At 38.0% G+C, this 13,436-nt stretch overlaps 2 protein-coding genes across 2 annotated transcripts; both read left to right on the top strand.

The window, feature by feature from the left end:
- The first annotated feature begins 1,455 nt into the window (after positions 1-1,455).
- Positions 1,456-8,925, top strand: LOC140857148 (protein RMD5 homolog). The gene is made up of 2 exons (XM_073255621.1): positions 1,456-1,739; positions 7,470-8,925. The coding sequence occupies exon 2, from the start codon at positions 7,505-7,507 to the stop codon at positions 8,657-8,659; it is 1,155 nt and encodes a 384-aa protein (XP_073111722.1). The 5' UTR covers positions 1,456-1,739; positions 7,470-7,504; the 3' UTR covers positions 8,660-8,925.
- A 1,854-nt stretch (positions 8,926-10,779) lies between these two features.
- LOC140857257 (pentatricopeptide repeat-containing protein At1g02150-like) lies at positions 10,780-11,305 on the top strand. Its single transcript, XM_073256020.1, has 2 exons — positions 10,780-11,154; positions 11,234-11,305. The coding sequence occupies exons 1-2, from the start codon at positions 10,780-10,782 to the stop codon at positions 11,303-11,305; spliced, it is 447 nt and encodes a 148-aa protein (XP_073112121.1).
- Positions 11,306-13,436: the final 2,131 nt, after the last annotated feature.

The raw sequence follows: 13,436 nt of genomic DNA, 5'->3' as shown, positions 1-13,436 counted from the left end.
GCTTCCAAGGTATATATCTCCTGGCTACAAATTTCGTTTCTCGACTCTCGACTGTTTAGCAGGGGCAATATCTGCATCCATTGTCAAACATAGATGCGTATTTCCCGGCAGAACAAACTCACTCAAGAAGAGAAATGAACTCCGTCCCATGTGTTCATGTTCTATGGAGTATGAATCCTATTTATCTTCACAAAAGAAAAGATAAATTAACAGGTTATGTTGAAGACTGCATCACCAATCAGTGCTTTGAAAATTGTTCGAATCCCCACCAATTGACCTGGCTGTTAATGTACTTTATAATACACCTTGAGTCACTCACTAAGTATTTTTTTTCTTCTTTTATTTTGCAAGTTTCCAAGAAAGAAAAAATATTATTATTTCTCCAGAGTGGGGTGCCGACAATTGAACCCGGAACTTGTTAATATAATGAAAAGAAAATATTACTCTAATTTTTATTTTAACTATGTACTAATAAAGACTCCCCTTTTTGGGAGCTTTATCTAGAGTGGATAGTAGCTACCAACTCCAGAATTAATCCAATGTATTAAGAAAAATTATTTAAAATCTCTTATCAAACCTTAAATACTTATTTAACTTTCTAACTTGCAAAATATTTTATAAGTTATCAGGCTGTGACCCATTTCGCCCAAAATATGCTTGAGAAAAATCATTTCCAGATTCTTGAATAGATGGTTAACTAGGTATTAATAATCAATAAAAAATTTTGTGTTAGGTTGGATTTAGTCAAGTGTGAGAATCTAAACTTAAACTCTTTTTCTCTTAATAAATGGGTAATACTATTAAGCCTATATAAATAATAAAAAAAAGGGGCCACAACAGTATTTGATATCAGATTTTTAATTTTAAAATTATATACAAAAAATTGAGAAATTTATGAAATGCTTATTTTGTATCTTTTTAGAAAATATTATAGGTTTTGTAAAAGAGAAAAATTATTGGAGAATTTTTTTTATTTTTTAAAATATTATTTTATCACCTAATATTATCATTGATGCAACTGCCCCATCCTGCTATCAATTATCATATTGCCACTATTACAGAGCCACTTATTTTCGAAGCAGGACAATGACTAAAGAAGTTGAGGCAATATATCATGAGATGTTTGTGAATATTTTGTTCTCTCATTAAATCTTTTTTTTGTCTAAGTTTTTACTTTTACAATCTAATATTCTATATGACTATAGTAGTTATTATGCAAGTGGCTACTTTTAAAACTTTAAGGTGAGTAGCCATATTATTTTCAAAGATATATTTAAGATGCTATATATATATACATAAAAGATTACTGGTATATACAAATGATACAATCTAGATGAATCTCGTAGTTTAATATAAGTAATTATAATTGTTCACAGTTAAACCTCTAGACGTGCTTTGTACGTACTGGTACACGTACATATATTTCCACTGAATTTTATAATTCTATGACGATTGAGAGGGGGGAAAAAAAAATCCACGTAACGGGTCCGATCCCGATTTCTCACGCTTCTTTCAACCTCCCCTTCCCCTCGCCAACGTGCCCTAGCTTCCATCCTCGCCCTCGCCAACATTAAGCCACGGCCTCCCCGGCTCTCCGACCCCCATCCCGAGGCCCGATCGTCGTGCTCCTCGTCGGCCGCCATCCTTTTATCTCCGCGCCCATCGGCCGTTCCGCTTCTCCACTGTCGTCGACCACCTCGCCCTCGCCCTCGCCCTCGCCCTCGCGTTGCCGACCCTAAGTATGCTTCCCTCTCTCTCGCTTCCCCGTTTGTGGATCAGTAATCTTGATTCTAAAGGGAATATAATTTTGTTGGGGTTTTTTGATTTCTTAGAAATTTTTACGGAACCCTGGTTGCGGGCACTCTCGATCATATTGATTCTTTCGTTGGATCTTCGTTGCATTATATTTTCGTGTACATGCTAAAGAGCTTTTTTTGGGATTGCTATAAAATATCCGTCAGTCTTATTCTGTTAGGAATGCGATGCCCCCTGCCGTTCTGTTGTAGATCTTTGGCATTTACTCAATTAAAGTTTCTTGATCTTATTTGTGAGCTATTTGTGGAGCTTGATTTCTGGTTTCGACATTAGCACTTGAGATGTTGTATTAGAAATGTTTAGCAATGAGTTACAGTATGCTGTTATCATAATAAAATTATCTACTAATTCCCTTTTCCAAAAGCAGCATAAATGCACGGTCACTTCTTTACAAAAGAAAATTTATGATTTGTGGTTATATTCGTGGTCTTTCGTTATGTTATGTACGTTGTGTAAAGTATCTGTATTTGAATGCCCACTTCGAGATGTTTGGAAGGTTATTTGATTTTTTTTTTTTTTAATTAGACTAGTTATGATGGATGTGCTTCTGAACATAGGTGTGTGTTTTTTGGAAAGGTGATGATATATGAATTGTTAAGGTTAACATGCTAAACACATTCTTTTACAACAGAAGAAAACATGAAAGCATGCTTTTGTTACAAAATTTTCATTCACAAACATTGATCGTTACATTGTAGTATACATATCAACCAAGTAGTATGGTGGTTGAATCAACTCGACACTTATGTGCAATATCTCTGCTGCTAATCCTTCATTTTTTGTGTTCTACGGCACATTTTTAATATATGTCTTTATGTGGATCCAATAGGTGGTTTTGTTTATGTCCATTTTCTTGTATTTTCTCTGCATTTATTCTCAAGATCTGGAGTTTATGTGATGAAATCTATTCTCTCTCTCTCTCTCTCTCAATTTTGATATTATATAAGTCAGATCCATGCATATCCTGCCCAACCTGCTTGACGCAGAAAAAGGAGAGGCCAAGCCTGGTCATGGCAATATTTGGGTGGCTCATGCACAACTTAAAAAAGTGATTGATATACTTCACCGTATATAATATATTGTTATAAAACACAAGATGTCTAAACCCTGCCCCTCCTTTCACTCTGTCCTTTCCCTTTTCTTGCCTGTACCTTCCTCACCCCTTCCACCATCTTCCTCCTCGCTCCTCTGCCTTACCATCTCCTCATCACCAGACCACTGCTGCATGCCAATCTCATAGTTAGGTCCCTTCCCCTTTTGAGCGCCCTCTCTCTTTCCTTCTTTCTCTTTGCCTTGTTTCTACCACTGGCCTTCCTATTTCCTTTGCCATTGATATAGATATATAATGTTGAATGATTGACCTGTGTCCTAAAATCAACTGATTCAGATTGTCCTGGGCCTAGAATTTTAATTTTCAGGCCAAGCTTGTGCTGAAGAAGTTAGTTCCAAGGCTAGTCCAGGCTAGGCTACAGTGTCAGTTGCTGATTCTTATATTTGGCTTGAACCATGAATTCCTAAGTCTACTACAAAATCTATCTTAAAGTTTTCAATTTGATTAATTTCCTTGATTTTAAGAATTTATCCTATGAGGCATTCTCTCATTTTATCTTATTACTTTCGTGCAACTTGACGACGAATATTATTATTAGACTAAATCTATATAAATTCTTATTTTGGAGGAGTTATGTCGGAAAACTATTGATTTTGTTTCATGCAGACACCTCGATGATATTTTATTTTTAAGATAGGTAAATTCAGTTGTTTTTTCTTCTGTCTTTAACATAGTTTATATATATATTTTAACTGCTTTGGGTCATGATTCGTGCTATTTTGAGCTTTGTACAACTGCTTACAGGAAGAGAAAGGAGAGCTCCTGAATCTCTATTTCATAATTTCACGTAGCTGTTATTTTGTTATCAATTCTCATACAATGTGCCTGCCGCTATGTTCTGTCTGATATCATGCTGATCCTTGTTTTTTTTTTTGTGTTATCTGTTGTTAACTGTCTTTTTCTTATGTTAGGTTTAATTTTCTTATTGGTTCTTTGCATGTGCCAATAGGTGCAGGAGTATACTTTATTTCAGCATGACATGAAATTTAATTGAAACATTGTCAAATTGTTATAGAACAGTTCGTATGCATTTGTACCTTCTGTTGGTGATTAAAGCATATAGCATAAACATGCTGAAATTGCCCATTTCTTTATATTCATATTGTTCTTATGTGGTTCTAAATAAGATTTTAGGTACCAACCCATACTAGCTTACAGGGGATGTGCCACACTGATTGGTTCTGTATTTGTACAATATGGAGACTAAGTATTGAATTGTAACGACACATGGTACAACTGTTGTGCTAACTTCATAATTGTTGGTATGGGGTGTATCGTATTGAACCAATTTGTACCAGTACCAGGGTTCGATACTGAGATTGAAAGCCATGGTTCTAAACTTAATGGGCTTTGATTGTTAAATGTCTGATTCTTTTCTAGAGTTTTATTATAACGATGTTAAGTTTGTTTGGTCAAATGTTATTGAATGAGAGAGTCAAGTGCTACAAGCCTACAAGTATCAACTTCAGATGCAGTTCTCATACTATGGCAAAGTTTTGAGAAGGTACCATTTGAATATGAAATTAATATGCAAGTATAAATCATTGCTTCACTGTGGTGATATGGGTTTTCATATTCTAGTGTACGTTTTTTCTTTGGTTAACTACTAGGAAACTTAGATCAACACATAGAGCAGTTAAAGCAGATCAAGTAATAAGATTTTTTTAAAAAAGATAAATTCTTGGTCCTTTATCTCTAGATGTTTTGTATTTGATTCTCTAAATCTTCTCTTGTCGGAAGGTCATCTGCTTGGTTAAAGATATGGTACATAACTATGCATCTTGTTAGTTCATGTTGTCATGCAGAAGCATATGTAAATAAATATTGAACCACATTAGTTTGTGATTGTTGATGTGCTAGAGTGAGAAACTTTGATTATATGTATATCAATATTTGTTATGTGTGCTTTTTTGTTATGCCCTATCGGGATTGTTCATGTGTTTTCGGTTTTCCTAATTTTTTTGTTGTTCGGAAGATTGCATGATGTCATGATCAAATAGCTATCCTTTTTCTTTTAACAAGCGACTCTTTTTAGTTTTGATGTTGGGTTCCATTACTTGATATACAGGAATTTCATAACAATGATTATGGAAGTGACGACAGAAATGTTGGTTGTATATCTTATATTTATTAAGACTAAACAAAGCAAAAAGTGGAAGTGCTAATTCTCATGCAGATTTTGTTGCAGCTAATTTCTTTGCTTCTTATACTGCATTGAATTCCAAAAGCGAGACTGCATTTATAATTTAACATGAACTTAAAAACTTCTAATCTCTTGGTTGTTATGTATGTTGGACGTGTCTGATGCTCGTGCCGTGTAAAGTTTTCTACTATATACTGGTGTCATGTAATGCACTTGTGTTATCTTTATGGCATAACTATACAACATCTTAACTCAAAAATCAAGAAAGCCTTAATGTAGCAAATAACATTATTGAGTGAGCAGTTTGCATATCATGATTTAAAATTGAGTGGAGGATGGACCTTCTTGTAGAGTGGTCTTTCTATGAGTGGTTCAATGAGAGCTGAAAGCAGTAAACCAAGTGACAATGGGAGTGGTCAGAGGGGGGGAACTGACTAAGAGTGGTGCCACGACTTCAACGGAACAAGTCTCTGAAAGATCCTCTGATTGGAAGTGCCTTTGCTGCTGAATTGGATTTCACAAATTTTTTGTCAAAGCTGAAGAAAAATTAATCCAGTTGTAATTGAGAAAATGGAGCTACTAAGCCTAAACATTACAACGAAGAAAAGGTGTGAGATATGAAGCAAGGAAGAAGATCATGAGAGACCAAGCCTAGAGTGATGTGTGATCCATGGATGAGATATATAGGAAGAATGTCACATGGCATACATTGGAAAGGTGTGGAATTGGGTATTTTATGTAGTGGGTACTCTTGACATTTTTAGTTGGAAACCATATCCAATGGAGAGGAAAATCAGTAGTGGATCAGTTTAATCAAGTGATATTGTTGCTCATTGTGAGCTAAAGAAGTGGATTTTCCAACATTTAAAGGAGATAGTGAAGGGGGCTTAAGTTATGAAACTGGATGTGGGCATAGTTATGCGGATGGGAAAGAAAAGTACATCAGGAGGGACTTTCATGTTTCAGGTTCTCCGTGTCCTGCAGAAACCTGTCCAGCTTTTCAGTGTTGAGTTGGCTTTTGATGGACTTGCATTGAGCATCGAGCAGCTTAGGTTGGTCAGTCCTTCCTCACTTGGAATGCTTGCTTGCATTTCTTCCTATTTTAAACTTGGGGGTAACATAACCATTATTTGTTGCCCTTTAGTGGAATATATTGTAGCAAGGTTCACCGTTTCTCTATCGGACCCTGGATTGGTACCATTTTGTTACTGTGTTAGTATTTCCACAATAGGGGCTAGTTCGGTGTATCAACACTTGGCGTGCCCCCTGTACTGCCTACTGATATGGTATGATATGCACCGGTATTGCCTGGTACAACAAACCATGATTTAGGGTTCCACCTCTTATTATGCTGTTCCAAAACTGCAATTGATGCAGTTTGAGGGCCACAAAATAGGGTCAAATTAGGACTCGAAACACTTCTTGTACTTGCTGTGCAGAATCTGAAAACAGGACAGCCAACAAAAGAATTTGAAATCAGGAGCAATGGATGTTCACAAAGAATCTTCTTTAGGGTTCCTTACTCATGGAAGGATTAGCTGAATCAAAACCTAGGGCTTGTTAGGCTTAATTGAACAATCCAATATAATCCTACAACTAGACTTGACCAAATAATGCACGAAGATCTCTATAGACAGCAATCTGATATATTCACATCATTGAAGAAGTTACATAGCACATGTCTGAAATAAAGAAGGAGAGTGAGAAAGAGAGGAGAGAGGAATGAGTAGTAGGAAATAAATAAAAAAAAACAACATATTAAGAGTATAACAAACGGAGAAGAAGAAGAGAGCGGAAGCAGAAAAAGAAGGTTGAATCTGGGCACAGCGATTCTTCCATGCAAAAATAACTTAGTAATCTTCATAAATTCATCACTTTACAAAGGCCCATACTTAGAGACTCTGAAACAGTGAAAAAATTTGCTTGCTATGCAAGAAAGGACTCTTTGATTTATCTATTCTCCTAGCACTTCTTGGACATGATTGACTGCATAAAAGTCTTCCAAGCAATCTAAAATTCTGAACTTCCAAAATAACAATTGTATACTAAATCCTATCAACTTCCTAACTTATCAAAGAGAACTCTGGAACCAAATCTAGAATAGCCTAAGAAAAATATCCAATAATGCAATAAAATAATTTTGTCCTACATCATATGGTCTCATGTTTGACATTGCCAAAAGTAAGTTGATGGAAGCCAGGTTAAATTTTCATGGCAGCATAGATATCGCACCTGACCCTAATGCTTTGTGCTGGGAGAATTAACTATTTAACGAACCTTGTTGTAACGTTTCCTCGTTGAGTCACAGAATATGCTAAACTTTTTTGATCTTCATGGATGTTGTGAAATATTATTCCTCTGTTTCTATCATGCTAACCGACATCATTGCTTGTGATGCAGGGTTGAACTCTGTGCTGCCAACCTACAGGTAGCAAATGGAGCTAAATACAATAAAAGATGCATTTGACCGAGTTGCTAAGAAGCAAAAGCTTTCCTGCTCGAAAACCCAAGAAGTCATTGATGAGGTTGGGCGAGAGATAGAGGAGGCAATGGCGAAGTTGCAGTCAACTGATAATGGTTTAGGCTGTGACCTAAAATCCATTCTCTTGGAGCTCAAAACTAAGCTGAATGAAATGGCTCCAATGAATCAACTCGAAGGATCCCAGAGGGAGCTGAACATTGGGCTTGTCAAGTATGCAAAGATCCTTGAGAAGTGCTTAAATCCGGACATATCCAAGGCATATCGAAATGTCGACTCTGACATCCATATAGTAAACCAGATCATTGCAAGCCACTTCTACCGCCAAGGCTTGTTTGATCTTGGTGACTGTTTTGTAAGTGAGGCTAACGAGCCAGATGCTACTGCTCTAAAATCTCCATTCCTGGAGATGTATGGGATACTTGAAGCTATGAGGTCTAGGAACCTTGAGCCTGCACTGAATTGGGCTTCCAAGCAGAGTGAAAGGCTATTGGAGAATGGGTCAAGCCTCGAGCTGAAGCTTCACCAACTGCAGTTTGTGGAAATGCTACAGAAGGGAAGTCAAAATGAGGCTCTGAAATATGCAAGGACCTACCTGGCTCCATTTGCTTCAGTGCACAAGGTTGAGATTCAAAAGCTAATGGCCTGTCTCTTGTGGGCAGGTCGGCTCAACCAGTCTCCTTATGCAGAGTTTATGTCTCCAACTCACTGGGAGAGGTTGGCTGAGGAGCTCACCCAGCAGTTCTGCAGCCTCTTGGGTCAGTCCTACGAGAGCCCGCTTAGCGTGGCCATAGCTGCAGGGATCCAAGGGTTGCCAACTCTACTGAAGTTGGCAAGTGTGATGGCTGCAAAGCAGCAGGAGTGGCAGGCAATGAAGCAGCTGCCAGTGCCTGTTGATCTTGGGAGGGAATTCCAGTTTCATTCTATTTTTGTGTGCCCGGTGCTGAGGGAGCAAGGGAGTGATGAGAACCCACCAATGCTGATGCCTTGCGGGCATGTGCTGTCAAAGCAGTCAATAGTGAAACTGTCAAAGAGCAGCACACGGCCATTCAAGTGCCCTTATTGCCCGCTTGAGGCAACAGTGGGTCAATGCAGGCAGCTTCACTTTTAATGGTTTGTTGGGTCTAGGTCACAATGATTGCAACTTGTGCGATGTACACCAAATGTTAGTTTGTGTGATGTACACCAAATGTAAGGCTGTGATATTTGAAATCCAGGCCTTTGTACCAAAGATGGTCATGTGGTTGTCTCTGGATATCTCTTGTATGTTTGAAAATCCCCTGATATTTTGTTGAGATTGTCCAGAGCTTATATGAAACTTGGATACTATTATGTATATAAGAACATCTTCATGCTTCAATTTTTTTTAATTCAATATCTTAAAAGTCTCTCTCTACAGGTTTAGAATAGCAGTTTTTATGTTTTTCCTCCAGCTCATCTTGTGGCCTAAAGATGAGAACAAATGAAATGATTTATCCCAATAAAAACAGTTCTTGGATTTATATCAACTATTCTCGATACTGGATGGAGATAGACTCCCCAAACTTTGTCGGTATGGCATTTCCTGTTGTTTGCTGTAATACAAAAGGTAACTGTTTCACAGCTGCAATCTGGTTGACAAAATTTGTTAATAAAATTTCTAACGTTCGGATGGAGATGGTAGGTGATGGAGTTCTGATCCTTAGCAGTTGCTAGCAACGTTTCTCTTACTGCAAGTAGGATATGCATGAGCCCATCAAGCTTCAGGAGTGTGCCAAATGGAACGCATGCTTGCTATCAATGATTTTTGTGCTGTAATGTTATTTAATTTTTGCAGTTTGTATAGGATTTCTCAGTTGTGAAAAACTAGTTTAGATGCTACTGCAACACAAATGAATAATATAGTTTGGAGGGTGATGTATTTTGGATGAACAAGTGTTTTTTTTCTCTTCAATCTTCTCCTTGATGCTTGCTAGAAGTGCTTGTTCGTGGATTGATTGATGTCTTACCATCATCCTACGTTCACGGGCCGCCAAATGGAATTCTGGTTCATAGTCAAGGCTGATGCCTATCTTGTACATTTTGAGCTTAATGGGATAGGCTCCGGGCCTTTCTTTTGTTTAACGGAAAGGGCCTCTAGGCAACGCACTACACAGAGGACACCCAACTCTTGGTGAACGCGGGATTTGATCCTAGGTCATTTAATACAACTATCAAAGACTTGAAAAGCTTGGTCAACAGGCACCTTCAAGTACACATCATGTTTAACACATCATGCTTTTGATAGTGCACAATAGATTTTGCATGTAATATTAGCTCAATTTTTTTAAAAAATCAACTACAAAGAGACTAATCCAAACAAGAGAGAGAGAGAGAGACAGGAGGGGAAAAAGGGTAGAGGATATTAATTGCCCAATGATGAATTTATTTTTGTAACAAAAATTGTTTGCTTTAAGCAAAAAAACAACTGTGAATAGCTTGTATCAGAATTGCAATTAATAAACAGAACCTTAAATCTGCCAATGTAATTTATGGTTTTAAGGACGAGCAGACTAGAAAAATGATAGCGGATGGTGGAGAAAAGTTCTGAAGATGAATCTGACAAGGGAGTTAAATAATGTTTACATGAATGCCGAATATAACTAGGCAAATTGATCATGGTAATTATCACATATTTCATGAAAATAGGCCAGCAAAAAGGTCAGACAACAATTATTTACAAGAGCAGTCTGACAAACTCTTTACTGCAGGAAATTTTTTTTTTTTTTTAAAAAGTAAGTTCAGAGAGTCTGTATCAGAACTACTAGGGTAAAATAAAATTGTCTCCTTGGAAAGTACCTCAAATTCAGCAAAGCTTAAAAACATGAGAAGAAGAGAATGCAAGGATGAAGCAGTACAAAATGGACAATGGATGCATCTTTAGATAATTGGTACCCTGTTCATATTTATTGAGAATAGTTATAGATATGAATCCAGTGCTGGTAAGGAGATCAGTTCAGAGATTAATATAGTCGACGCAAAAAAGGAGGGATTATAAACAGAGGTAATTGGTTTCAGAGGCGGGAACTTGCAGCCTGCTGCGACTGGTCTTGGATATGGGGGAGTCTTTTATAAAGATTTAAGTCTGCGTCTAGAAATTTTCTCGTCCGCACTTCACCACATCCACCAAATCTCGAAATCTGAAGGTTCGAGCCCGCATACTCCAAAACCCTAACAGTCAAATTCTCTCTCTCCCCGACCCAAAACCCCGGAATGCTTCACTCCGCCGTTTCCCTTCCCTTTTCTCCCCTCCGAGGCTTCCCTCTCTCGTCCTCCGCATCCTACTCCCAAATATCTCGAGGGTTCGGCCCCTCCACGGTCTCTCTTCGGGTGGACCAGAAGCCCGGAGGCCTGATCCGATGCTCAATCTCGCAGGTACACAGCTACGGCACCGTGGACTACGAGCGGCGGCCGGCCCTCAGGTGGAGCTCGCTCTACCGCAGAATCGCCACCATGGAGAACCCCAGCCTCGGCTCCGCTGCCGTCCTCGAGCGGTGGGAGGAGGAGGAGAGGCGGCTCAACAAGTGGGAGCTCTGTCGCTTGGTGAAGGAGCTCAGGAAGTTCCGCCGGTTCAAGCTTGCCTTGGAGGTACCTGAGTAGTTCGTCTCTTTAACTCCCGTTCCTTTTTCTTTTGAGTAATCGTTGTTTCGTTTCTTGTGCGTTGCAGTCTGTAGTTGAAAGAAATTGTACTTTATCTCTAGTGGTGGTGTTGATTGATTTACTACTTCTCGCAATCTAGGGATTAGGGAAGGGGATTCAATTGGATAATCCGTTACCAACCTTTCGATATAGACTCTATGAAAGTAGGTAATTCGACATATACAAGAAATGAAAGAAGTGCACAAGAACTGCTAAAATTCATAGTTATAAGCCACAGATAATTTTGACTTTCCATGTGGAATTATTGCATATTCTTTTGCGTGTTAACATATTTTGCATTGGTTATGCTGCCAGCTTTACAGAGTAGTATTTTATCATTTGATAATGTTGCAGTTAACAAAGAATCATATTGAAAACTATCTGTTGAATATTAAAGCAAATTTAAGATTATGTTTATGCATGCATTTATGCATGAATCCAAAAATGTGGCCTTGTCACTGAAGCCTATTTTTTGGAGTCTAGGAGTTTCATGCCTCATATAAGTTTCTAATGTTGATTTTTGTATCCAAGATGAAATTTAGTTGGTTTCACAATATTCAATATCTTATGTTATATGTACTGTTTTATGAAGTGGTTTATGAAGCCGCATATGGTATGCAGTCCCCTGTGGCCCTGCATAGGGTTTCAGCCTCGCCTGCATATACATGAGGTGCATGGGAGGCAGATGAATAGCCTATATGAGTCCATACCTATATATAAAGCCCACCAGGCTCCCACCTCCACTCGCATCTGCCTTCTTTGTATCTAGCAGTACTTCTTGTTTGGCTTAGGTGGGACACCTAGTACTGTGGTCTTCAGAGAAGTGTCATCTGTATGGCAATAAGTTAGTGGTGTTTAGGGTTGTGAGTGGTATATATAGATAATATAATGCCAGTTGGTGGGAGAATAGCAAACCTAAGATCATCATATTGTTTGAATCAAAGTGTGCAGTGAGAAAAGTTGTTGCTTTTGGAAGGTAACTTGCAGAAACCCCTCCAGTGGGCCCAAAACTGTTGCATGACTTGCAACAGGTTTTGAAATCAGCTATATGTCCTGCTTTTGATAGGGAGGCATTAAGGGGAAATGATTATGTATGTTCATTTGAAGAATGAAATTTGTCTCATTTCATTCTCCTTTTCCCCTCCAATTCAAGCTGGCATGCAGTCTAGTTAATTTTGATTCTTGTAATTTACCTGACACTTTCATTGTGATAAGTAAGATTTTGACTTAATCTAGGTTCGGAATGTCATAGCCTAATCTTGAGGTCCATCATTGACACAAGGAGAATAAAGCTTTCTTTCTAGGTGTATTTGAATGAATCTGAGGAGACAATGATGCGTCTATTACTATTATGTCGAGTTCCTTATAATGTTTAAGGCACTTCTTGTTTATCTATTGGGTCCAGTTACTTTGAATGAGGATATCATAATCCAAAAGCTTGTGGAGCATGATTGTTGGACCGATTAGTAAGACCTTGAGTAGGAGCTATATTAACACCATAGAAGTTTTTTGGTGACTAGAAAGAGAAAAACATATGTGACAAAATAATTCTTTGTGGCCTTTGTTCAAATGATCTTTAGCTAGACTTAGTGTTCTGAATTTCTTCTTGTCATAAGGAAATCAAATTTGTGAAGAAACTTGGGATTTCATGAGGTATCTGCATCTAAACAGGTTAAATTAATCTCATCTGGCTTCTTCTGCCAGTGAAAGCCAGCCTGAACTTCAGTGGCAGCCCTCTGGAATTCAAGCCCTTTGGATATGGAAGAAATAAGAAATGGTAATCTGCTTGATTTGCGCATAACATTTCAGGGCTCAGATAAGGTCAAGGGGAATGCAATGGTACTGCAAATGATGTAGCTCATTGCAGTTTGGACGACATCCATTTGTGGAATATTGCATTTTCTCGTTAAGATCTGCAATCCTGTCATGATCATTCTTCTACTTGTTCTGTTGAACTCATTTGCGGTTATATTCAAAAAAGAAAAAATATCTTGGTTCTCACTTTTCTGTAATGATATGTGTAGGTTAATGTTCATTTTGCTTCCATTTTGATGCAATGAGCATCTATTGACAGTACAAGTTATTCTGTAGGAATTCTTGTCAAGGGCGGTATAAGCAATTTTGTTTTTTTGTTCTTCAGTTGAGAAGGAAGTGGTACTGGTCAAAGGTTGTAATAAATCTTGAGAGTTTTACATGCATGATGAAGGATTTCAGAGACTATTCCATGTTTG

This window comes from Elaeis guineensis, chromosome 4 (assembly GCF_000442705.2).
Source record: "Elaeis guineensis isolate ETL-2024a chromosome 4, EG11, whole genome shotgun sequence".
Classification (NCBI taxonomy): domain Eukaryota; kingdom Viridiplantae; phylum Streptophyta; class Magnoliopsida; order Arecales; family Arecaceae; genus Elaeis; species Elaeis guineensis.
Note: the sequence above shows the minus strand (reverse complement) of the source record. Positions and strands in the feature narration are given on the sequence as shown.

Coding starts and splice junctions, on each gene's coding strand:
- LOC140857148 (XM_073255621.1), top strand. CDS start 7,505: ATGGAGCTAAATACAATAAAAGATGCATTTGACCGAGTTGCTAAGAAG.
- LOC140857257 (XM_073256020.1), top strand. CDS start 10,780: ATGCTTCACTCCGCCGTTTCCCTTCCCTTTTCTCCCCTCCGAGGCTTC. Junction 11,155..11,233: donor GGTTCAAGCTTGCCTTGGAG/GTACCTGAGTAG, acceptor TGTGCGTTGCAG/TCTGTAGTTGAAAGAAATTG.